Source organism: Artibeus jamaicensis, unplaced genomic scaffold, assembly GCF_021234435.1.
Source record: "Artibeus jamaicensis isolate MK-2021 breed Jamaican fruit bat unplaced genomic scaffold, CSHL_Jam_final contig_457, whole genome shotgun sequence".
Classification (NCBI taxonomy): Eukaryota; Metazoa; Chordata; class Mammalia; order Chiroptera; family Phyllostomidae; genus Artibeus; species Artibeus jamaicensis.
The window spans coordinates 3,183,220-3,210,059 of NW_026521840.1; the positions used below are offsets into that span (position 1 = coordinate 3,183,220).

General features: G+C 38.7%; 1 protein-coding gene across 2 annotated transcripts in view; it reads left to right on the plus strand.

Annotated features, from left to right (window-relative positions):
* The window catches only part of YIPF6 (Yip1 domain family member 6), a 48,112-nt gene that overhangs the window by 7,096 nt on the left and 14,176 nt on the right, over positions 1-26,840 (plus strand). Inside the window, exons 2-7 of one of the 2 annotated variants that reach the window (XM_037152584.2) lie at positions 3,755-3,883; positions 5,059-5,137; positions 8,375-8,417; positions 11,094-11,219; positions 12,487-12,644; positions 14,667-19,130. In XM_037152584.2, coding sequence (XP_037008479.1) covers positions 3,755-3,883; positions 5,059-5,137; positions 8,375-8,417; positions 11,094-11,219; positions 12,487-12,644; positions 14,667-14,785 — 654 coding nt within the window. In that variant the 3' untranslated portion in view covers positions 14,786-19,130. Of the gene's footprint in view, positions 1-3,754; positions 3,884-5,058; positions 5,138-8,374; positions 8,418-11,093; positions 11,220-12,486; positions 12,645-14,666; positions 19,131-26,840 lie in introns of those variants that run through there. The other variant, XR_005083553.2, reaches the window with a different exon arrangement.

The window sequence follows — 26,840 nt, forward strand, 5'->3', positions numbered from 1 at the left end:
TATCTCCATTGTCTTCTGACTCGTGTAGTTTTGGGTGAGATGTATGTTACTAATCGTTCCTCTGAATGCAATATGTTTTTTTTCCTCTGGCTGCCTTGATGATTTTCCTCTTTATATTTGGTTTTCTGTGGTTTGAAATGTGTCTAGGTTCATGAATTTTTGGTTTTGTTTTGCCTTTAGGTATTTATCTTGATTGGGGTTCTCTGGGCCTGGATCTGTTATTTGCTGTCTTCCATTATTTTTATCTGTTATTTTTTCAAATATTTCTTCAGGCCCATTATATCTCTCTTCTTCTGGGATTCCAATTATATACATATTGGATACTAGACCACTTAATATTGACCCATAGCTCTTGGATGCTCTATTCTGTTTTTCCCCCCCAGTTTTATTAAGCTAGAATTGACATATAGCATTGTTTAGGTTTAAGGTGTACAACATAATGATTTTATATATACTTAAATATATAAAATCAGTAAAAGTGTATATACCATATAGTTATGTATTTATGTCATATATATTGGTATATGTTTATATTTTCTATTTAAACTCTTGTTTTTGTTGTCATTTGCATAATTTTGACTGACCTGTCACTGATTTCTTTCTTTGGCTGTGCTGTGTCTACTGATAAAGGCTGTTGAAGGCATTCTTCATATGTAATTCTGTTTATTAATTTCTAGCATTACCATTTGACCCTTCCAGTTTCCATTGCTGCAGAAATCCATCTTAATTTGTGCATATGCCTTTTTACTAGTGCTTTTAACACATTAATTATAGTTACCTTAAAATATTTTTTCTATGAATTACAACATTTGGGTCATCTCACAGTCTGGTTTTATTGATTGGTGTCTTGTCACAGTGGGTTGTTATTTTTTCGTGTGTGTGTGTGTGTGTGTGTGTGTGTGTACGTACATGGGACTGTATGTTTGTTGGAGGGTAATTTTTTATTGAACACTGGCCATCATCTCTAGATCAGTAGAGAATCCTGGAAATGGTAAAGTTTTCTGCTATATTATTACTAGTCAGTCTAGTCATGAATTGAACTTGTTTGGGTTTTGTTCTGGCTATGGGAGCCTTCAATGCATCACTAGCTTCAAATTCCTCCCCTCTTACCTTGTGCTTAGAGTGGGTTCTAGGTTGTCCCAAGGCTTAATGTCCCTGTTCCTTGCTCAGTTTTCTGTCTTCCCTTCGTTCTTGCATAAAATAATGAGTCTCTCCTTAGGTTCTAGTCCCTCCCCTAGCAGTAGACTGCTGTTCCTTATGACTCCATACTTGCTAGCCTGGTTGTGGGGACCCAGGACGGGGGGTTCTTTGTTGTCTTGGTCCACCCTCTGCCTTAGTAGACTGTGTGTCCTTGGGTCTCCTGGGTGGGAGTTTGAAAGCGATGCCATCTGTCCTCCAGCTGAAGGAGATTCTCATTGTCTGACCTCAGGATGGTTTCCTACTCTTCCCCTACTCCCAGCTGTAAGGGGTCTTGACCTATGCCCTGAAGACAACAGGACTTGCTGATCTCCTCCCAGAAGCTTTAAGGCTCTTTTTCTCTGTAGCAGAGAAGGATCAGAGTGGGGCTCTGTGCTTTTCTCGGGTCACTGGAAACCTGTTGGAGAAGAGCTTGCAAATGGGTGTGAACTCCCCTTTTGTTTGATGCTTCCCAGAACTCTGTACTCTCATGGTCTACACTTGGCTTTTAGCATTTCATTTTAAGTTTTAGATGAATCCTTAACCATGTCTGTGATGCCCAGTGTTGCTCTCTTCTCGTGCTTTGCTGCAGATGAGCTAGTGCTCATGTCCCGTCTCTTCTTGGAAGCGTCTGTCTTTCCTTAGATTTCATTCAGGGTATGGTAGCCCTACAATCTCAGTTGTCTAATGTGTTCAGGGAAAGTTATTATTTTGTTGTTTATCTTCTGTTTTTTTCTCATTGTTCTGGTAGGATGGATGCCCTTTCCAGCTTTCTACATCCTAATGAGAATTCACATTACAGTGTTGCTTGAAATAGTTGCTTTCTGTGTGGTTGTGTATTTAATTCAACATACAGTAGGTTCATTTGTTTCATTTGTCTTTCAATTTTTAGGGACTGCTTTTAAATTTTAATTTCATTTCATAACTGTGAACTATTTGTATGATTTCAAGTCATATATACAGAACGGTGTGTATTCAGAGAAGCCTTGTCATTCACTCTGTCTTATCCACTGTATTTTCTCCTTTCTTTAGGAGGTAGCCTCTTTTTTTTTAAAAAAAATCATAACTTAAGTTACATTACATGCAATTATTATACATTTCTTACATTTAAAAGATAATAGATATGTATAAATATTTTGTTAGAGAAATGGTAGCACATATACAAACTTTTCTTCATATTATTTTATTTTATTATTTTTTTAATCCTCACCTGAGGATATGTTTATTGATGTTTAGAGAGATGGGAGAGAGAAACATCAGTTGGTTGCCTCCTGTACGTGCCCCAACTGGGGATCAAACTTAGAACCCAGGCATGCGCCCTGACCAGCGTCGAACCCACAACCTTTTGGTGTAGGGGATGAGCCACAACCAACTGAGTCATCCAGAGCTCCACATTTTTTTCAACATAACATTTCACAATAGTTTTTTAAAGATATTCTCCATTATATGGACACACCATACTTTATTCCACTTGTCTTCCATTGATGAGCTTTTGAGTTATTCTCAGGTTTTTGCTTTTATAGATAGTGTACAACACGTACACTATCTGTAATGAAGAGTCTCATATATGTCTTTCTGTATTTTAGACTCCTAACAGTGGCATTGTTGACTTAACAAGTGATTCATATACATATGCTAGATACTGCCAAATTCATCTTCAGTAGAGCACATTACTGTTTTGTATCCCCATAGAAGTGTGCAAGCATTCTTTCCCTCAGTTTCAACTGTAGAATGTGTTGTGAGGCTTTAGATTTTTACCAGTCTAACAGGTAAAGATTTTTATTTCAAGAGGTCTTAATTTGCATTTCTCTTAAGAGTGTGGTTAAGAAGTTGATTTTGTAAGTTCTTTGAGCAACCTTATTTTTCTTAGAATTTCAGTATACTGTCTTGTATTTCACTTACCTACAGCTGTTGCCCATGAAATATTGGGCCCAATTGAGCCAAAAAACACGAGAAGGGATTGTTTCTGTTTTCTTAGGGATTTGAAGATTACAGAGTTTCAGTCACCATCATCAAATTTGGCAGGTTAACATAAGAGTTTAAAGGTTTGCAATCTCGCAGTTCACTTTGGATATGTTATTTGATCTGTGATTGATGGGTAACCTGGTAAAAAGAGTGTGTATTAAGATGTATTTTGCTGTTTCCCTGTTCTTCCCAGCTTTGCTTCAGACATCTCATGCTCCATTTTAGCCAGCAGAGGCTGCTAAGGAGCAGAAATGCAGCAGCATTGTGGCTATGCTAAGTAAGATATGATTGCTTAAAGGGCACAAATAGCCCTGTAGTCTTGCTAGCTTGTGTCACGCGAAGATTTCATGCTGGAGTAAACCAAATACTTGAGGGCAAGATGTGTCTTCCTCATTTGCACTATGATTTATTCCATCATGTGCCATGTCCTTTAAATGAAATAAGCATTTGAGGGTTTTAGTTAACTGCATTATTTATCTAGTGAGCTTTTCCTTCACAAACTGTAAAACAGTCTACAAAGAAGCATAGTTTCTACTCTCTAGGAAATGATGATTTCTTTGAGGAATGCCACAGTTAATTACAGGCTTTAAATGATTTTTCCAACTCTTCTCAGTTTGCAGGCCTTTCAGATATATCCATCTCACAAGACATCCCTGTGGAAGGAGAAATCACCATTCCTATGAGGTCTCGCATGCGGGAATTCGACAGCTCCACATTAAATGAATCTGTTCAGAATACCATCGTAAGTTAGACAAATTGAGAGAATTTCTGTTCAGTATTAGGGGACTAAACAATAGCACTGTGTAATATTTTCGTTTGCTTCATTGATTTTCAGGTTCTCTCCTGAGAATAATTTGGTAGAGCCTTTTTGGACATCAGTTTGGCTATAATCAGTATTAAGAATCTTAAAATTTCCAAATCTTTTTCAACGGATAGTTCTGCTTCTCCAGATATAGTATAAAGAAAAAAATAAATACAAAATACTTTTTTAAACTACTGAAAAATATTAATATGCTCATTACAACATTCTTTCAAATAGGAGAAAGTTGAAGACCAGGTTAAGTAAATTATGTTACATCTCTATGGTAGAATACTAAATAACCGTTAAAAAATCATGTTTATGCCCTGACTGGTGTGGCCTTGACTGGAGACGCTCAGTGGGTTGGGCATTGTCCCGCAAACTGAAAGTTTGCTGGTTCAATTCCCCGTTCAAGGCACATGCCTGAGTTGTGGGCCGGGACCTTGGTTGGGATCATGTGAGAGGCAGCCAATCGATGTTCCTCTCCCTCTTTTTTCCTCCCTTTCCCTCTTTCTAAAAACAAATAAAATCTTTTTTAAAATCGTGTTTACAAAGAAGTATTAATCACATGAAGAAATTTCTAGGTGAAAAATTAGTGTAGTTATCTCAACTATATTTTGAGGGGTTATATTACCATACCCTTCTTCAAATATCTTGATTATTAGTTAATCTGGCTTCTAGGATTTATTTGCCAGTTAAATTGGGAATGTTGAAAATTAATTTTATATATTGTGAGGAATATGGTGGCTAGGGAGCAGGCTAATTGGTTCTTGGGATGTTATCATGTATAAACTGAAAGTCTGATGCTGTGTTTCATGGAAAAGATTTTAGTTTTTATAAGTTACATATTAGGAGGGTTATGTTTTCTCTTTTACAGAGTTTTAGAAATCAAAACAGGACTGGTGAATGTGGTAACAATGATAGCTTAAGGAGGTAACAGAAAAAAACCTGCCTTTCTGGTTTGTTTGTATAGTGAAGGGGTTGAACTCGAATTTTAGTTTTAAAATTCAACAAAGGACTCCCAGGAGATTGAAGTAAAAGGAATCTCAGCAAATTAAGTTAGGGGGCTGCCTGGCAACCTTGGTTCTCACGATACAATAGTTGTTTATGTCTTTCAGATGCGTGATCTAAAAGCTGTTGGGAAAAAATTCATGCATGTTTTGTACCCAAGGAAGAGCAATACTCTTTTGAGAGATTGTAAGTATATGAAGTGTTTGAGGATTTGCTGCATTTCATTGTACGTTATCATAAGTACTTCATAAAGCATAGGCTCTGTGGTGCTAAAACTGGCATCATTTTGCAGGATGAAAAATATATAAATGAATATGTAAATAAAAACTTTGGAAGAAGTTAAAAATTTTGAATGGAATTTCAGGGGTTACAAGATTTTGCTTATTATCCTCATTGATAAATATAGAATATATCCTCACTTACCATAATAGACACTGTAAATAATATTTCTGGAAGCTGGGAACACACAGAGACTTTGTTCAGCCAAAGAGCTAAAAATTCCTAAGAGGAAGGCAAAATGTTCAATTGTTAAATTAGAATAATAGCTAATTAAAGATTAACAAATTAATAATACCTTTACTGACATTACTATTTTTAGGACTCTCCTATTTTGGTGACTGTTTTTCTTTGTTCAAGATTTCTGTCAACAGTATTTGCAATAAGTTATGCTCTTATTTAGAATTTATTCTTAAAATTTTTAAGACCTTTTTCTTTTTAATTATTCTTGGTTTTCTTAGTACCCTTTATCAGAAAACTTGAACTAGTTGCCTGAGAGTAGTAACAGTTATGTACATGGGTGTACCTTCTATTTTGCCAGCATTTTAGTTGTAATATAGGAATGTGAAATGTGTGGCCAATATGCCATCACTCTGGGTGAAGACTGAGTGTGGTGTCAGAGTTATTTTCAACACAGTACACTGTGGGCCGGAGCTGACAGATGATTTGCTACCACTGGTACATAGTGGAAAGAACATGGACATATCTGGGCTTAGATCTTGGTTATATCACCAGCTGTGTGATGTTGAATAAGACAGTTAACTTTTCTGAGGCTCAACTTTTCTTCCTCTGTTAAAGTGGAAATAATATCATATACCTAACGGTAAGGATTAGAGATCATAATGCGTATCAACCACCCTGCACAGCATCTGGCACTTAGTAGGTACTTCGTACATGACAGCTGTCAACCTTGTGCCTTTCTGTTCCTTCAACACAATTTTTTTAATCCTTATAACAACCTTGTGAAGAAGGACTTAATTAGAAAAATGAGTCTCAGAGAAGCTGAGCACCTTGTCAAGATCACACAGGCAGGATTAGAGCCTTGTTTTCAAGTTCAGTTACCCTCTCCAGGCTACCACTGCTGCCCCAGATGTGAAGATTCTTTTAACTGCTGCTGTGGTTCAGTTCAAAGCAAGGTTGCTTCTCCCAATACAGAACCAACGTGTTAGTTTGCTGATTAATGATGAATATCAGCTTAGGTCAGATGTGAAGGTCCATTTTCAAACCTTGAGGGAGTGGATAGATGAGCTGGCACAAAGGCTGAGCAAGTCATGGACAGAATTTGCACTTTTGCCCTGTCCTGTTATCATAGCCATTGGCAAAGTGGCAAGGAAAAATTCACGACTTAAAAAAAATCTGAAAAAAAACCCAACAACACAATGACATACCACCTCACACCCATTAGGATGGCTGTTACCAATCAAAGAAACAGAAAATAACAAGTGTTGATGATGTGAAGAAATTGGAACCCGTTTGTTGCTGGTGGGAATAAAAAATAGTGCAGCCACTATGGAAGACAGTATGATGGTTCATCCAAAAATTAAGCATAGAATAATGCCAGTAATTGTTGCACTTCTGAGTGTATGCCCAAAAGAATTGAAAGCAGGGACTCAAACAGGTATTTGTACACTCATATTCATAGCAGCACTGTTCACAGTAGCCAAAAGATAGAAACATCTTAGACATCCATTGATGGATAGTTGGATGGATAGATGAATGGATGGATAGACAAACAAAATGGGGTATACACACCATGATACATACCATATATGCATAGACTATTAGCCTTAAAAAGGAGTGCAATTCTGACACATGCTACAATGTGGATTAGCCTTGAAGACACCATACTATGTGAAATATGCCAGGCAGAAAAGTACATATATTCAGTGATCCCACTCATACGAGGTATCTCGTATGACTCAAGTTGACAAAGATTGAGGGATAGTGGGCAGTTACTGTTGACTGGATTGGAGTTTCAGTTTGGGGAGATGAAAAAGTTCTGGAGACAGATGGTGGGGGTTGTTGTGCAACAATAGTGTGCTCAATACCTGTACCCTTAAAAGTGACTAAAATGGTGTGTTTTAGTTTTAAAGTACTGTTACAGATTTTTTTACAACTTAGAAACATTTCAGTGCATTAAAAACATGAGTACATTAGTGTCAGTTGTACTTGAATTCAGTTTTTCAGTTGATAAGTTAGAAAATTGTAACAAAAAACAATTTTATTAGAGTTTTAGGATTATAATTTTATATCTTTTCTGAAATTCACAGTGGTGTCAAAATTGCTTATATAATTAAAAAGCATAAGTATGTACATATGCATGCTTCCCTTAGGTAAAGTTATGTATATGTGAGGTTCAGGTTAGGGGTGGTATATGCACTCTTTTTTCATATTAGTTGAGGAAGGTAACAGTGCTCTGAGCTGTATATTCCTGTCAACCATTAACATATTAATCATCCAATCACTATTGACTGAGAATCCCTATGGTTAGATCTGATGTTGGCAGAGCTTTTTATAATTTTTAAAAGCTTTCTTGTTGTTTGTTAAAGTTTAACCTTATGAAATTACCAGTACTGGGCTGATTTTTCATCTGTAAGGACAGTATTTCATTCTAGTTCAACGTAAGAATGAGGCAGGGGAAGCAGTGTGGCAGGGTGGGGGGACATTTGCAGTAGGAATCCAGAGACCTTGGTTCTGGTCCCATGTCTGTACCTAACTGCTGAAATAAACTTGGGAAAATGACTTCCTTCTCAGCCTTATTTTTCATCTTTGTGAGATGGGCCTGATTATACTTGCCTCAGATTGGTGAAGTGACTTGACGGTAGTCCTCTTTCTGAGGGTACCGGATGGGGCACTTCTTGTCCATTGGTCTTTAACTATAGCCTGCTGGAATGTAGCTTGGTGGGTGGGGAGAGAGGTGATTTGTGGAATATGAAGTGAACAAAACTTAAAGGATGTACAGAGAGGGACAGTCAGACTTGGGGAGCAGAGAGGGCAAGTAAAGGTGGATAGGAGAGGAGGGGAGGCTTGGGCCAACAGACGGAGCCTTCATGTCTGAATTCCAAGAGTGGGTGAGGTAGATATTGGGATAAAGATAGAACTGCCTGGTCATTTTTTAACAATCTTCTGCCTTTTCTTGCCTTGTAGGGGATTTATGGGGCCCTTTGATCCTTTGTGTGACACTCGCATTGTAAGTACACATACAGGGTCTGGCAGAAGTAACACCATTGAGTGTGGTTGGTAGGGTACGTGAGTGTCTTGCATGAGATGGACAGCAATTTGAACATTTCACCTAAAATGCCATGGTGTGCTTTAGTGTGATATTGTTATGTTACAGAATTATGTGCTTATGATTTTATTATAAAATATTTGGTATAGATTACCAGCTAATAAAAACAGGGTGTTATTTGTGCCAGACCCTGCATTTCCTTTGTCATTTGACATAACCATAGGGGTGTCCAACCTGTGGCCCACAGGGCACATGTGGCTTAGGATGGCTATGAATGCAGTCCAACACAAAATTGTAAATTTACTTAAAATATAATGAGATTCTTTTCGTGATTATGTGTTACAAAGTATTTAATGTGTAGCCCAAGACAACTCTTCTTCCATTGTGGCCCAGAGATGCCAAAAGGTTGGATACCTCTGGACTAGAGTTTTTTGTGGAGTTTTAAAATTGAGGGGAATTTTGACTGACTATTTTATTTAGGACTTCCGTGACATATTGTACTCCTTATGAATTTAAATAGAAAAAGTCAGATAGTTTTCCAGGTCAGTTCAAAGAGCGATGGAATTAAAGATGTAAAAATCATGCCTACCTCCATCTACCAGTCACTTTTTAGCCTGTTTTTGTCATTTCTATTCAACACTTTTATGTACTATACACTTCCCCATCACTAAATGAATTAAATATCTATAGTTTAAGCATTGTTTATTTGCAAACATAATTTTTTAAGTCTTATCAAAATATGAATGAGAATTGAGAACATATGAGAGAAAAGTGGTAGAGTTCAAAGCAAGATCATGTTTTCAAGTGCTTTGCTTTCCATATTCATTGAATGTAAAGGGAGAGGGCAGAAGAAGAAGAAGAACCAAGTTCCATTGGTGAGGGCAATATAACAATTGGTAGAGTGGAAAAAACGGTGCGTTAGGATTCAGCTCTTGATTCTCATCCTGAATGCTATCAGCAAAGTGACTTTGGGCTATTAATAACCAAAATTTGTCTAATGACTTTTCTCAGTTACAAAAACTTTTAAATACCTTCTCTTATTTTATCCTTATAACAAGAAGTAAATATCATTTTCATTTTTCCACAAACAACCTTAGGTTTGTAGAGATTGAGGATGAACCAAGATCACATCATCAGTGGTAAACCTGGGAATCAACCTCAGGTTTCCTCACCTGCCCATTCTCTACCTCTGTGAATATTACCCATCTCCTGCCACCTCACCTCTCTGGCTTGTCTCTTCTGTATCTATGAAAAGAGATGGTTGATGGTCTTTTCCAGTACTAACCTTTTGTGATTTTAAATTCAACAAGTCTTACTGGCTTTCCCATTTTTTAATGTGTCAAGCATATACTAATTTAGGTAATAACATTGAGTGCTATTTTTATGCTTTTAATAACCATAAGAAAGAATAATTCAGTGCCTTGATAGAAGGGTTTCTCTGAGCTGTAAGCATATACCTTTTTTTAAGTTTTGAAAGATTAACCTTAGAGATTATGTCATTTAATTCCACTTATTTGCAGAGAAGAAAACTGGAGTTCCAAGACATCAAAGTGCTGTGCTCCAGTTTACTTATCTAGTGACAGAACTAGGATTGGTATCTGGCTCTTCTGTCTTTCGGGCCAGTTATTCTTTCTTTCATTATATATGATGGTGAAGTAATAGGGCTTCCAGCAACATGTGACAATGAGTGCTGGCATTCCTTGCATGAGATTGTTGAGGCTCTGAATGGAGCCATAGAATACAAAAGGCCATACTGGCAAACAGCATAGCAGGGCAAAGTTTCCTCTGTGATTTCTCTATACTATGCAATAGGAGGTTGTGAGCTTGATGTTACGTACGATTTTTTCTGAAAAAAAAAATAACACTGATTCTAAGTGTTCCCAGAGACATTTTACATGTGAAAAATTCTTACACAAAGAAAAGCTATTGACTGTTCAACTTAGTTTGCAAGCAAAGGCTTTTAGTAATAATCTGTATGTTTCTATTTAAAAAATCAACAACTAAATAGGTTTATGGACTATTTCCATTTTTAAATGTCAGAGCTAGAACCTTTACCAAGGGTTACAAATTGAAATGTGTCCAAGGGCTAGAGAAGGGACTTGAACACACACATTGTGGATTGCTGACTGGAAGCCCCTTGCGAAGGAACCTGTTGCTCTGTCCACTGTGCCTGATTTTTGCAGTGTAGCAATGCCGGCATGGTGTTAGAAACACTGCCCAGTTTCAAAGAAAATCCAGGAATACGTCATTTTTATGTGAATCCTCTCCATTTTAAAATGTCATCTTGAATTTAAAACCATTTTGAGTATTTTATGGAACAACAACCTGATATGTATGAGCCACATTTGACCTTTTAGTTTTTAAGCTCTGCTTAACCAAAAAAGGCCTTTAGTAATCCACTTAAGCATTCCAACAAAGCCAGTGGAGCACCCCTTGTACTCCTGAGGTATTTGGAATTTGAAAGAAGAGAGCCTTGCCAAATCCCTTTGGAATTTTCCTTTTGCATAGCCTAGATGTTACAAGATCTTCAGGTGAGATATGGGGAAGCTCCCTGATTCAGACTTTGGGAATCCATGCCTTCACTTTATTGCTCTAAGTAAAAGAGTAGTCAATTCTCATGCCATTACCTTGTCACAGAATGCTTCAAGGAGGCTCTGCAGACAGCGAAAATGATGGTGGGCCCCAGTTTGCAGAAGTGTTTGTCATCATCTGGTTTGGTGCAGTTACCATCACCCTCAACTCAAAACTTCTTGGAGGAAACATGTGAGTATTATTAGAAGCCATTTGTTCTCATTTGCTAGGTAGCATAGCTTAGATTTTTAATGGAGCCTGGCTAGTTAACTAATTTTTGAAAAGAAAAAGAAAAATAAATGAAGGGCAAAGAGAATATTCTCTTAACCCACTGAGTCCTGACTGGTGTGGCTCAGTGGTTTGGGCATCATCCTGAAGAGCAAAAGGTTGCTAGTTCCATTCCTGATCATGGAATATGCCTGGGCTGTGGGCTGGTCCCTGGTCTCTCACACATCAATGTATATCTCCCTGTCTTTCTCCCTGCCTTCCCCCCCTCTAAGGATAAATAAATAAAGTCTTTAAAAAATAAAACTACTAAACAGAGATAAGCTGGTTGAGTTAAATTATCTTAAATTATCTGGGGTCCTTTGATAAGCTTCAGATGCTCTCTCCAGCCCTGGAATCATAGGCACAATGTTTTGTGTTAGAGGGTTATGTCTATTTTGGGGAATAGATGGTCCATAGCTTTCAACAAATTCTCAAATAGGTCTATAAACTAGAAAAGATAAAGAAGCACTGTCTTAACCCTGACCAGTCTGGCTCTGTGGGTTGGGCATTGTCCTGTAAACTGAAGGGTTGCTGGTTCAATTCTTGGTTGAGGCACATGCATGAATGGCAAGCCAGATCCCCGAATGGAGGCATGCAAGAGGCAATGTTTCTCTCCCTCTCTTTCTCCCTCCCTTCCCCTCTCTCTAAAAATAAATACCATCTTAAAAATAACCACTGTCTTAGAAGTTCAGTGGGAGAAGGAAATCTTTAGGAATTAGAGAAGGTCACCTGGTATCTTAGTTGGCTGACTTTTTAAAAAATATTTTATTTATTTATTTTTAGAGAAAAGGAGGGAAAAAGAAAGGGAAACAAACATCAATGTGTGGTTGCCTGTCACAACCCCCCCCCCCACACTGGGGACCTGGCCAACAACCCAGGCATGTGCCCTGACTGGGAATCAAACTGGTCACCCTTTGGTTCACAGGTCGGCGCTCAAATCTACTGTACCACACCGCCCAGGGCTAGATGACCAACTCTTAAGGAGTTTAAAAGGAGAGAAACAAGAGTAAGGATAGAAGAATTAAAGCATGTGCTAATGCAGTGACCCAGCCTCATAAAATCAGTGTTGGGGTATACGTCTTATGTATCTGGAAGGAAGTAACAATTCATGATAAGTAGAAATCTGTGTAATAACTATCGTCACATGGGTCAGCTGTATTTATGATTTTTACAGATGTATGTTGTTTCTTAGTTCTTTTTTTCAGAGCCTCTGTGTGCTGGGTTACTGTATACTTCCCTTGACAGTGGCAATGCTGGTTTGCCGGCTGGTACTCTTGGCCAAGCCAGGACCAATAAACTTCATGGTTCGGCTTTTTGTGGTGATCGTGATGTTTGCCTGGTCCATAGTAGGTAAGAATGTACTGATCTTTACAATTATAGAGCAGACAAAAGCGTGCGTTAGAGACAAAGACCACATGAGAAGCAGTGTAACTCTTAACTCACATGTCAGTAATGTGATTCTTATCAGTGTTGCCCATAGAACCCTCTGTTCTAAGTGGGATTGATAGATGTGTCCATCTAATCTGAGTTGGGTGTCTGGACTTCTAAGATGTGGGGTCATATCTTTTTTTTCAAAAATCCTTTAATAATGCATAGGGTTGGAAGAGAAGATTACACTAGGTCTAGCTCAGTCCTGGCATATATAGAAGGTGTAGGTGAGCCCTGACTGGTGTAGCTCAGTGGATTGAGCATGGGCCTGCGAACCAGACAATCGTGGTTCGATTCCCAGTCAGGGCACATGCCAGGGTTGCAGGCAGGTTCCCTGCAGGCCAGTTCCCAGCAGGGGACACACGAAAGTCAACCATACATTGATGTTTCTCTCCCTCTCTCCTTCCCTTCCCCTCTAAAGATAAATAAATAAAATCTTTAAAAATAAATAAATAAAGTAGAGTCTTTAAAAAAAAAAAAGAAGGTGTAGGTGACTTGAGAGATAATGGGTCTTTTCCTGACAAAGTAATCAGAATGAAAACAATAGTTACATTTATAGATTGCTTATCATAGGTCAAGCACTATATATATGTGTGTGTGTATATATATATACACATATGTATTATCTCTCATTTAAACCTCAACCCTAATAAATAAAAACTAGTATTAATAGTCCCATTTTCGTAGATGAGGAGTAGACACAGAGAGGTGAAACGACTTGCCTTAGGACATATTACTACTCAATAGGGGAATCAAGTTTCCAACCCAAGCAGATCACATACCCACTTGGAACTTGACTATACTATCCCCAGTATAATTGGTTAAGTATCATTATATAGTACTTTCCTGCTCCAGTGGAAAATTCTGCTAAAGATTAGGAAAAGCCAATAGCAGTGTCATTGAATGCTGTGCGCTCATTGTTCTTACATCCCTAACATTCTCTTACAATTCTACCTCAAACTAGAAGTGTTCACTAGCATCTTACTAAATGGGAGAAACAGGCTGCCTCGTATTTTAAGTGCAGTAACATCTCTTTGCTTGAAATGTAGTCAAAAGCCAAGAAGTAATCTAGAAAGAGGTCTGACAGTGCCAGAATTAATATTGCAAAGACTGTATACGTACTAAGCTTGGTTTCTTTACCCAAGGGAGAGCCCCAGATTTCCTCACTTGGAGTGTGATCATTTATCATCCATGTTGTTCTGAATAGCTTAATTGTCTAGTGTCCAGGCCCACAGCAGTTCAGAAAGTAGCATCTTAGAAGCATTCATTCTTTAATTTGGCAAATATTATTAAGCACAAACTATGCATCGGGCACTGTGCTGGGCATGGTCTCTGTCCTCAGATCCTGAGAGTTCACAACCCAGTGGATTGGCCAGACGTGTAAACACATCAGGACAATAAAGTGTTCCGGGTGGGAGACAGAAATCTGCAGGGCATGTAGGGACACAGGAGGGAGTGCTGTCTGTGGTGACAGGATCCCAGCTAGTTGTTCAAGAAAGATTTGTTTGTGGGGTGATCATTGATAGTTAATTGTTTCCTGGGTGGACAAGAGGGATGGCATCAGAAAGAGCTGAAAAAGAATTACTCAGCATGGCAGGATAAGGCCATTTGGCATAGTAGCAAAAACCTGGCACATTTTTGCAAACCTGTTCCGTTCAGCTCACTCACTTCTCAGAAAACAGTAAGAAGCCCCTTTTAGAAGGGTTTCCATCTGAAATGTGGAAGGCTTTCAAAGCTTTGGTGTGTGAAACAAGCAGCCTCAGCTGTCGGAAAACCTGTGCTCCCAAAGCCTTTTTCTCCAAGGGCCATAAATATAAGTGAACTTTCAGTATAATTCTGTTCTAGACTATGCTGAGCACATTGAAGTTAGTAAATGTTAGTAGTTATGACAGTCTCATTGTATTCAGTATTCTTTTTTGATTGCTTTTCTTTTGTTTTCTTCAGCCTCTACAGCTTTTCTTGCTGACAGCCAGCCTCCAAACCGCAAAGCACTTGCTGTTTATCCTGTTTTCTTATTCTATTTTGTCATCAGTTGGATGATTCTCACCTTTACTCCTCAGTAAATCGGAGAATGGAGATGAAAATCCAATGAATTGAAAGCTCATCTGAACAATGCAATTCACTATGGAGCTTTGCCTCTGGCCCTGTTCTGTCTAATTTTGGAGGCATTTGGTAACTGGCTGTGTGAGGAGATTATAAAAGAGCCATAAAGAACTATTGCCACTCATGTAAGGAACTGATGTTTGAAAGGCTGTTCTTTCCATCTTAATGTTATTTCTTTAAAATACATGTGCATAGTACACCCAGCGTAATGCCTTCTTAAGGTGTGATAGGGGTCACTGTGATCCATTAGGGTGACAGCCAATGACACGGAAAGCACATGGGTACATCCTTCAAGTTGAATAGATTTAGTAACTAACTGTATTTCCAATTTAGAATACCAGTTCAGGTATAGCTCTTAAACACATTGCCTTATGACTATTAGAATATGCCTCTCTCATTAGAATAAACAAGAATGGATAGTGTGTATCCATTTTCTTTTATTTCTCACTGAACTTTAAAAAGGCAATGACAGAGGTTGCCAGGGGGTTCATAGATGTGGGAGGAGAAAACATGCACTAACCAGTATTCAGATTTGGGTCATAGAAAATTCTGCACTCGTTGCTTTTAAAAAAGCAAAAAACTTTTGAAGAATCAGCTTCTTTAATCTTTCTGTATGATCACCTAACTGCCATGCTTAACAGCACTTCAGTGACACTCTGGTTTTGATTTTACACCCTGACTCGGGTGTGTAAGTAGCCACGTGTAGTTTTCCTTTGACCAACACTCTCAGCGGTCCAGTGTTTGAACTTATCCAAGTAGACCGCCTCAGAAATGTTGATTGGTGGGTCCCTAAGGCATATTGTCACATGGGCACCTTTCCTTAAAGGTAGAATGAGGCCGTTTGAATATAGCGTAGCTATAAGGAATTCTTCATTATTCTGTATACTATGGCCAGTAACTAGGAAGTAAAGCTAAATCACAACCCTGCATCTAACCATGCAAAGAGAGGGATTTAGTGTTCTGATAGCTGATTCCCAGCAGCTGGACGCTTAGAGTGTGATGTAGGATGAGATGGCTTTTGAGCTGCCGCCTGTTCATAGTGGGCACAGCAGTTTCTTCATTAGATGTGGTTCTTGGGTCGGGGAATAGCAATTTATTGTCTTGGTTCTACACTTGATTTGTAAAGCTAATTAGCTCTCCTTTAGACAAGTACTTTTTTGCACATGTGCACCTACTTGTATTCTCAGCTATTTATGCACATAAGTGTAGGCTTTTCAGGGAGAGGAGTGTCTGGGGCAGGCTGACTCTGAGCTCAGCAGGGCTCCTTTAACGTGATATAAGCTGCTGCCTTCTATAAATTGCACATTGAAGAACTGTTCATAGGCAAAGAGTAGCAGTCAGGCAGAAAACATTTATTGTAAATATACGTGTACTTATATAGGAATTTCTTATTCCACAATTTTGCTTTGTCATAGAATTTAAATATTTATTCAGTTTGTAATTAAAGACTACCTACACATAGACCTATAATTTTAAAAATACATTGTCTGCATCCCCAGATTAACTGAGTGAACAATACTTGGACAGTTGTGTTTTTAGAATGATATTCAACTACAAAAGCATTACGAAGTTGGCCCCCTCTGTCCCAGCCTTGGCCAAAGTTTTCAGTTATATACTTTTGTTTATTTCAAATTCCCTTTTAAGTTTTAAAATAAACTGTGTGCAAGGACTAAGCCACTGCTTTAGTGTCGAATTGGTAAAGAAAATACTTTGAAACTGGTCTTAATTTTGAAACTAGTCCTAAATTATCCATATCCATCATCCAAAATTTTTCAATTGCAAGTAAAAAGATCGTCCAAAGTTGGTGTATAATCTATCCCAGTGATTATAATGTACAATTAAAGAAATAACCATGCTTCTCAAAAGGGAAGTGTTTACCATATTTTATGCAGGTGAAATGCTTGGTCGGAAATTCCTAAGATCACAACTCCAAGGGGAGTTTTGAGTGTGTATGTCTGGGAGAGCATTATATATAGTGGGTATGAAGGCAGCTTGTTCTGTGTATTAATCTGTTGCTCTTGTATGACTTAGGGAATGTTTTACTTGATTTAAATGAAGGCAGTAAATGGAAATTGATCTTTTCGAGAATGAGTAGTCAGTTTGAGGGTATACATATTTTCTTATTACATGCAACAAGTACATTGCCTTCTGTGACAGAAGATCTGAGTACATGGAAGTTGTAACCCTCAACACAGCTATCCCTGATTTGCTGCAAAGGCACATGGCTTATTATAAAATGGAGGACTAGAAGGGACGGGGACTCCAACAGAGGCAACCCTGTTCCAGGAACTGGGAAGTTTCATACTTCAGATGAAATTCAAGCATGTGAACAAGCATCTTTGCTGAATGAGGTGCATCACTGCCATCATGACTTATCACTTGCTACTCCTACTTCTGAGATTGAGACTCCATTGTTATATTCTTTAACAATAGGAAAGGTGAAGAGTGGATTTAATCTCTGTTCAGATTATAAAAACTCAATTTTGAACATATTTGAATATGCAGTGTAGTTTTATGAGTCAGTCATTGTGAAGTTTTTTACCTTGTGAGAGGCTTATTATATGGGTTGAATTGGGTCTTTTCATTGTGGTGGTGTTTTCTGTTGTTGGACAAGGTGGGGTCACAGGGCACAGGACCGGAAGCATTTTACTGTTGACTACATTTGTCTTTTTATAAAGTGCCCCTAAAATGTGATTAGAAGGCTAGCAAGCCTGTATTTGTGAAGACTTAATTATCTACTTTATATATTTTATTTACCCGGATTTCCTGTTTACTCCTGGAGAGCAAAATGAAAACTTCCTGTAATTTCAGAATTTTGAGTAACACCAAGTCATTGGAAATTATCTAAAGCCTACCATGATATGCTCAGATGTCCATTGCATGCAGCTGTTGTATTCCAGAGCGAAATACTGAAATTGTGATTCCCAGACTGTTACTTTCTGAGGCAATTTAGATGTGTGAATGTTAATCCATGTATGTAAATTAGAAATACTTTTTTAGATTCTGTGGGCTTTTATTAAAGATAAAGAATTTCTAGGGATTTACTTAGGCCATAGATGGCTGACTAATAATGACAACAAGATTACTACTAGTAATAGCTGACATTTATTGGGCACTTACTGTGTGCCAGGCACTATTCTATTTTTTTAAGAATTTTTTATAGCTTTATTGAGATACCTTAACCATAAAATCCACCCTTTTAAAGCAATGTATGTACAAGTCAGTGATTTTTTTTCAGTATAGTCACATAATTGTGCAGCCATCACCACGATCTCATCATTTTCATCAATCCACAAAGAAGCCCCCTGTCCATTAGCAGTCACTCCCTGTTCCCCTTCTCCTAAGCCCCTGGCAGCCAGCAGTCTGCTTTCTGGCTCTGTTGATTTGGCCAGGCACTATTCTTAAGTGCTTTTCACGCATCTCTAATCCTCCGCATAAAGCACTACAATTCTCATCTTACAAGTGGAAAATTGAGGCACAGAAAAGTTAATAAGTAAATTCCCCAAAGTCCTATCATAAATTTGTTTAAAATAGGAAAAACACATTAGGATGAGAGCATAGTAGGGCACAATCTTGAATTGCATTCTCATGTGCATGAAATGAATACACCACCTCCCCAGGGTAAGTTCCTTGTTATTAGCCATTAACACTGAACATACACAGCACTCAGTCTTTTTCCCTGAGTATACTAGAACACTCTATCAGCAGCATTGGAGGAACAAGAGCAGTATATATTGGGAGCGCTGGCTTTGCCGTCCTCATCCCTCCTCCAACCCCTTTTCTCTCCCCTCCACCTCCACCACCACACACATATACCCCTCCCCTTTTTCTTTTAAAGTCTTAAGGATAAAACAACTTCTGCCTCTTTAATTCTCTCAGAAGGATCGTTAATGTATCAAAGTTTAACTTGTCTTTTCAGGTGTTTATAAGTCCAGGGATGCATCTGGTCACTTATGGTACTGGTTGTATTTCTAAGACCTCAGAGAGCAGTCGTGTGAGAATAGAATGCCTTTTTATTTGGGTTAAATTAGGTGGGAGGAAGAAACAACAGAGTAAAGGCTTTGCCTTAAGAAAGTCAGGGTTCCTGCCTGGTATGAAGTGGCCACACACTGCTCTCGTCTCCTCTGTTCATTCTTTTTTTGCCTTTGTACTCTGCGCCATCCCTGCTGGTAATTTTTTGTAACCCTTCAATGCTCCCTTTTAATCCTGATCTTCCCTGTAAATAATGAACCTGTGAAAAGAATAAATCTGTAAAATTATTTGTGAATGTTAAATGTGCAAATAAAAAACAGTGGGAAGGGAGAATTGGTGTTTGCCTGTTCATGTGCCTAGAGGCACAAAGATGTTTGCACCATACTGTGTTTTTACACTTAATGGATTACTGTCAGACAATATTGATGGCCGAGTAGGATTGCACAGGCAGCCAGTTAGAGAGGGGGGTCACACTGACTGAACAGATACTATATTGCCAGCCTCTTCGCTGGCGGCTTTATCAACAACAGCCTCTCATCACAGCAGCTTTTTGAGGAGGGCGGTATTTCCTTGAAGTTGAGGGAGCTGGAAACTCAGGAAGGTTAAATAAAGTGTCCAAAGTCACATAGTAAGTGGTGCAACCAGAATTCATACTCAGGTTTTGTGACTCCATAGTCTTTTTTCCTGTATCAGTTGTTTGCCAAAGTAAAATCACACCTACCCTCCTGAAGTGAAGTCGATGAGGCAGCATAAGAGCGTGGTGAGAAACTGTTTCCAGCCTTCTGCTGGGGACTAAACTATTTCTGATCTCAGTTTCCAATCTATTTAAATAAACCCAATTCCCTACTCTTCTGCAACACATAATAGTTGAAGCATAATGTGCTTGTTTTTGGTACCGAGTGAGGTAGCAGAGTGATCAGTAAGAACAACTTATACTTGTACAAGTAGGTAGACACAGAGTCAAGGATGTTGAATGCCTGGTGATGTCAACTTGAACAAATGTACCAGATCTTTTCCCCCTGGGCAGGTATTGCCAAAAGAATGACTGCCGAAAGAATAGCCAATAAGGAAAAATATTTAAATTACCTTACATAAATTATATTAGATAGTAAAACTGCTTTTAGCCATACCCTAGCTAAGCAAGGTGAGGATTTTAGAGATTTCTATTTATTTTATTACTTTATTGTTGTTCAATTATAGTTGTCTGCATTTTCTCCTCACCACTGCCCCCTCCCCTCATTTTTATTTATTTTTACAAGGGAAGGGAGGGAGAAAGAGGGAGAGAAACACTGATGTATAAGAGAAACATCAATCAGTTTCCTCTCACATCCCCCCAACAGGGGACCAGGCCTGCAACCCAGGCATGTGCCCTGACTGGGAATTGAACCGGTGACATTTCAGTTCAGCACTCAATCCACTAAGCCACACCAGCCAGGTCTGCTCTATTGTTAATATTTGTTATACTTGGGTAAAATACCTCCTACTTGGAGCACTATTTAAACTTCTACCTGAATCAGTGTTCCAAATATTTCTTATATACACATGAAGAAGTTTGGGCTTTCTTTTTTCTTAGTCATGTTCCTGGAAGGAATCTATATAAAGTTATTTTAGGACATATTCAAGAGCTTAAACTTTGTAACTATATACTAAACTTGACGACAGATTTCACAGTGAATGAACAGTTTAAACTTTCACTACTAGAGAGTTCATACTATATTACAAACATTCTACGTGATGTGCCTTTTGTAAAAATTAAAATTGTTTAATTTCCCCCATTCCCCACCCACATTCCTTTGGCAACCATCTGTTTTATTCTCTGTAGCTATGGGCCTGTTTCTGTTTTGTTTGTTCATTTTTTTGTTTTTTAGATTCCATGAGAAGTGAAATTATAGACTATTTGTCCTTCTGCCTGACTTATTTAACTTAGCAGCATACTCTCTAGGCTCATCCATGTTGTAGGGAATGGTAAGACTTTATTCCTTTTTATTGCTGAGTAATATTCCATTCTATAGGGTCCAGCACAAATAATGCCCCCTTTTTTATTACAACATTTTATCACAAAATCATATGCATGTAATTCTGCAACAACAATATCACACTCAAGCACACCATGTGACATTTTAGGTAAAATGTTCAAATTGTCCATCTCGTGCGAGACTTTCACGTACCCTATCAACCACACTGAAGCAAGCCTTACTTCTTCTGGACCCTGTATAATACATATGATATCCCCATAAAGGGTTAATATCAAAAATATGTAAGAAACTCATAACACCAAAAAAAATTGTAACTGCCAATTTGTGTTTCTTAATCCTGTCTCCTTTTTCTCCCATCCCCCAAACCCCAACCATCTGGCAAACATCAGTTTGTTCTATCTATGAGTTTTTCTTATTTGTGTGTTTTTTGTTTTTTTAGATTCCAAATATTATAAAATTACGTACTATTTGTCTTTCTCTACCTATTTCACATAGCATAATACCCTCTAAATTCATCCATGTTGCTGCAAATGATAGGATTTCATTATTTTTATGGCCAAGGATTATTGCATTGTATATATGTAGCACATTTTCTTCATACAGTTGTCTATTGATGGGCGCTTAGGTTCCATATTTTATGCTTCCATATTTTAACTATTGTAAATAATGTTGCAATGAACATAGAGAGGCTTATATCTTTTCAAATTATTGTTTTGGATTTCTTTGGACAAATACCCATAAAGGGGTTGCTGGGTCATGTGGCAGTTTTATTTTTAATTTTTTGAGGAAGCTCCATACTGTTTTCCATATTAGTTGCACCAAAGTTGCAATCCAACAACAGTGCACAAGGGTTTCTTGTCACTAATCATCAGGGAAATGTAAATTAAAATCAACAACAGATATCACCTCACACATGTCAAAATAGTTATCATCAATAAATGAACTAACAACGAGTTGGCAAGGGTGTGTATAAAAAGAAACCTTTGTCATTTGTGGATTTATTACTGGTAGCCATTCTGGCAGGTGTGAGGTAATATCTCATTGTGGTTTTAATTTGCATTTCTCTGACAATTAATGATTTTGAGTAGCTTTTCTTATGAGTATTGGCCATCTGTAGATCCTCTTTGAAGAAGTGTTTTTTAACATCCAAAGCCCATTTTTTAATTAGATTGTTTCATTTTTGGTGTTGAGTAGTATAAGTTCTTTCTAAGTTTTGGATATTAGCCCCTTATCAGATGTAGTGTTGGCGAATACAATCTCCCATTTAGTAGGCTGTCTTCATTTTATTGATGGTTTTCTTTGCTGTGCAAAAACATTGTAGTTTGATGTTGTCCAATTCATTTGTTTACTTTTTCTTTTGTTTTCCTGGCCTGAGGAGACATAGCCCAAAAAATATGTAAGAGAAGTGAGAAAAATTTACTCCCTGGGTTTTTCCTAGACTTTTTGTGGTTGTGGGTCTTACATTTAAGTTTGTAGTCCATTTTGAATGTATTCTTGTATATGGCGTAAAAAAGTGGTCCACTTTCATTTTTTTGCTGGTACCTGTCCAGTTTTCCAAATACTATTATTGAAGAAACTGTCTTTATCCCATTGTATATTCTTGCCTTCTTTGTCATAGATTAATTGATCATATAGGCATGGGTTTATTTCTGGGTTTTTCTTTGTATTGTATCGATCTGTGTGTTTGTTTTTATACCAGTGCAATGCTGTTGTAATTACTACAGACTTGTATTATAGTTTACTATTGAGTAGGATGAGTCCTCCAACTTACATTTTCTGTCTCAAAGCGTTTACCTGTCCACCATCTTCTCTCCTCCAATTCTGAATGACATCCTTGATGCGTAACTTATTCTAGGTTGCAGGGGTTTTGCTTTCAGCACTTTAAATATGCCCTGCCACTACTTCTGGTCTATAAATTGTTCCTGAGAAATCAGCTGAAAGACAGCCTTATGGAACTATGTTGTTAAACTAGTTGTTTTACTCTAGCTGCCTTTGAAATTTTCTCTTTCTCTTTAACCTTTTCCATTGTAGTTACAGTATGTCTTGGTGTTGATCTCTTTAGGTTCATCATTGGAACTATTTATATTTCTTGGACCTGGATGTCTGTTTCCTTTCTCAAGTTAGAAAAGTTTTTAGCCATTATTTCTTCAAATAACATTTCTTTTTTATTCTCTCTTCTTCTGGGAATGCAAATTCCCACTATAATGCAAATGTTTTTGTGCTTGATGTTGTTCCAGAGGTCCATTCAACTATCCTGTTTTCTCTTTTTAAACTAAATTTATTGAGGTGACATTGGATAATAAGATCATATGAGTTTCGAGTGTACATTTCTATGATACATGATCTTCATATTATATTGTGTGTCCACCACCTGAAGTCAAATCATCTTCCATCACCACATATTTGACACCCTTTACTACCGCCAGCCCCCTTCCCTCTGTTAACCACTATATTGTTGTCTGCATCTATGAGTTTTTATTTTTCTTGTTTGTTCATTTCTTGCTTTCAATTTTGTATCTCACATAGGAGTGAAATCATATGGTTGTTAACTTTTTCTGTCTGACTTCACTTAGCATAATATTCTCAAGGTCCATGCATGTCACAAATGGCAGTATTTCATCTTTTTTATGACTGAGTGGTATTCCATTGTATAGATGTACCACATCTTCTTTATCCAATTGTCTATCGAAGGACACTTCAATTGTTTCCATGTATTGCCCACTGTGAATAATGCTGCAATGAACATAGGGTTGCATATTCTTTGTAAATAAGTGTTCTCAAATTTTGGGGTTAGATACCCAGAAGAGGGTTTGCTGGGTCATATGTACCCCTATTCTTAATTTTGTGAAGAACCTCCACACTGTTTTCCATAGTGGCTGTACCAGTTTACATTCTTACCATCAGTGAATGAGGGTTCCTTTTTTCTAAAACTTCTATCCTCATTTTTCTTTTTTATCTTTTTGCTATTCTAATTGGTTTATTTGCACTAGTTTGTCTTTCAGTTTAATGCTCTGTTCTTCTGTATTAGTTAATCTGTTAATTCATTCTAGTTTTTTTTAAAGTCATCACCCAGCAATATTTATTTTTCAATACTTTTAGAGAAAGAGGAAAGAAGAGAGGAAAGCAGAGAGAGAAACATCTATGTGAGAGACCCATTGATTGGGTGACTCCCATCTGCACTTGGAACAGGGATCATATGTGCCCAGACCAGAGATCAAACCCACAACCCAGGTGTGTACCCTGACTGGGAATTGAACCAGCAACCTTTCAGTTTATGGGACAGTGCACTAGCTAAGTGAGCCACCCTGGCAAGGGCCATTCTAATTTATTTTTCATTTTAGTTATTGTCATCTTCAGCTCTTCTCAGTTTGTTATTATACTAACTGCTTGCTAATTTTTTCTCTAAGGTGCCCTATCCCACTCTCAAGTTGGGTGAGCATCCTTATCACCATTTCTTTATATTCTTTATCTGGGTAATTACTTACCTCTATTTTATCCTGTTTTATTTTGGGATTTTTATTTTTTTTATTTGACAGAGATTCTTCTCACTTTCATTTTATTTGACTTTCTATGTTTGTTTCTATGAATTAGACAAAATAGGTATCTCTCCCAGTCTTGAAAAAAGTGGCCTTTTGAAGAATTGACATCTGTGTTTGCTGTGTGTGCTGGGTGGTTTTGGTAGGCCAGTGGAGCCAAGCAGGTGCCTGTGACATCAGGGGCAGGGGTGTACAAACTTGAAGCAGTGCCCAGTGGGGAGGCCAGGTGCTTTTGGTAATGCCCTGTGGATCCTACTTGTTCCCTAGGTTCAGAGCTGAAATTAGATCAAGTAATGTGTCTGGGAACACACTATGATGACCTTGCAGGTAGGCCAGAGCACCTGGATAGAGCTCCCGCCCATGCATCTCAGCTGGGGAGGAACATATATAATAGTGCTCACCAGCTCTTCCAACCCTGGAGAAGTCCCACAGTTTCCGAAGAGCTCCCACCACTCCCCAGCCTTTTCTATAGGTCTTTCTCTCACTTATTGTACAGAAAGTGGTCTTGCATAGTAGCAGCATCTGTGTAGGCTGTGAGTGCTTGGTGGTTTTGTCAGGCCAGCTGGAGCCAGGTGGGCACCTAGGGCACTGGCTTGCTTAGCTGGTCTTGCTCCAAGCAGAGAGGCCAGGTGCTTGTTGTGATGCCCTATTGATCCTGCTTATTCTGTTTTTTTTTTTTTAAGCCAAAATGGGCTGTTTGCTTGCGGTATGGCTAGGGACAACTGTGGTGATCTTGTTGGTAGGCCAGAACACTGGGATAAAGCCTTTGCTACAACCGTACTGTGGTGGAGGGAGACGTAAACAACGGCATTCACCAGCAGCTGGAATCCCAGAGAGATCCCAGTTACCCAGCCTTCTCTTTTTGGTGTTCTTCTCTTGTTTGTTCAGAAGCTGTTTAATGAGCCCTCAGTTGTCTCTCAGAAACAACGGTTCTACTTATAGGTGTATATTTCTATCTGCTCCTGTAAGACGGCAAGATCAGCATCTTCTTACATAGGCTCCATCTTAGACCTGTATGCTAGTTGAAATGTTTAATTTGGCTGCTTCATTTCACTCCAACAGCCAGGGCCTAGGTACCCCAGCCTCTCCCAACACCTGTCTCTTGCTCTTGGTCCCTATTAGCCTTACATGAAGCTACACCCACTGTGCACAGTATCCAGTCCATCGGCAATCTGCTGACAGCTGGTGCCCTTCAGTCGAGAGCTGGGGTGGTCCCTGGCGACCCACACAGACACCAGAGGTCATGGGAGCCTTCCCTCACCATGTTATACTTGGTCATGATATGGACATGCTGCTCTTTAAAGAACTGGGCTTCTCCAGCAGTCAAGAGGTCCAAGTGTCTTTCATTGAGGGAACCACAGTAGGCTGGATGAAGACCCACCCTGGCAAAGTTAAAAATTTAACTTTATGTAGCTCGGACTTCAGAGGAAATGTGCACACTTAACCATGTTAGGGCTTTTAGTGAAGTATCTATTTGCATTATGAAGAAAAGCTAGGCATGGGCCCCTTCCATCTCTGTACTTGCCTTTTGTTCTTGGTCCAAGTTACCCTGTCCCAGGGAAATAGGTGTCTGTGCAGCATCAACAAAACTCTGGCAGATGCTGCCCCCAAGGCAGGTCAGCTAGGGGCAGTCCACAACCTGTGCTGCAACTTCCAAAGGTCCTGGGAACTTTCTTCCCACCAGTGATAGTCAGTTTTTATTTGAAGCACTGCTCTGTAAGATCTCAAAGTTTTCTTGCAGTCAAGAGGTCCAGTTGCCTAGAGAACCACGGCAGGCCAGTGCACAGACAAAGTGCAAAGCTAAATGTGCCCCGGCAAAGCTAAAATGTTCATTATTTTGGGTCAGCCTTCAGGGGGAATGTATGCATGTGAAGAAGCCAGGGCTTTTAACTTGGCTTCTTATTATACTGCAAATGCCAGGGCTTAAAAACCTCAGCCTCTCCCAACACTTGCCTCTAGTTCTTGGTCCCCATTAGCCTGACTGAAGACTCTACTCACACGCACAGTACACCATTAGGGAAATTCTGGCAGCTCATACTTTCCAGGCAGAGAAACTAGGGGCAGTCCCAACCACCTACACAGCCTACTGAAATGCAAGAAGTCTTTCCCAATTCCATGTATAGTCAGGCCTCATTTGGAAGTACTTGCCAATAACGTCCTGTTTGTCTTTAGCAGTCCAGATGTCCAAGTGTCCCTTGTTGAGGGAGCCATAGTAGACCATCCAAAAGGATGGCAATGCAGATATGTTTGGCTTAGCTCATACCTTAGGGAGAGTACACACATTTAAACAGGTTATAGCTTATACTTAGGCATATGCATTGGACTCCAAAAGCCAGGGCCTGGAACTTCCAGTCTCTCCCAAAACCTGCCTCTTTTTCCTGACCTCAGTTACCACCATCCCAGGTGGTGCGTGTATGGGCGGCATGCACTCAAGGACTCTCAGGAAGCTAATGCTGTCCATGCAGGAAAGTAAGTTAGGTGCAGTCTCCAACCACACACATGGCTTAGAGAGGTGGCCGGTGCTTTCCCCA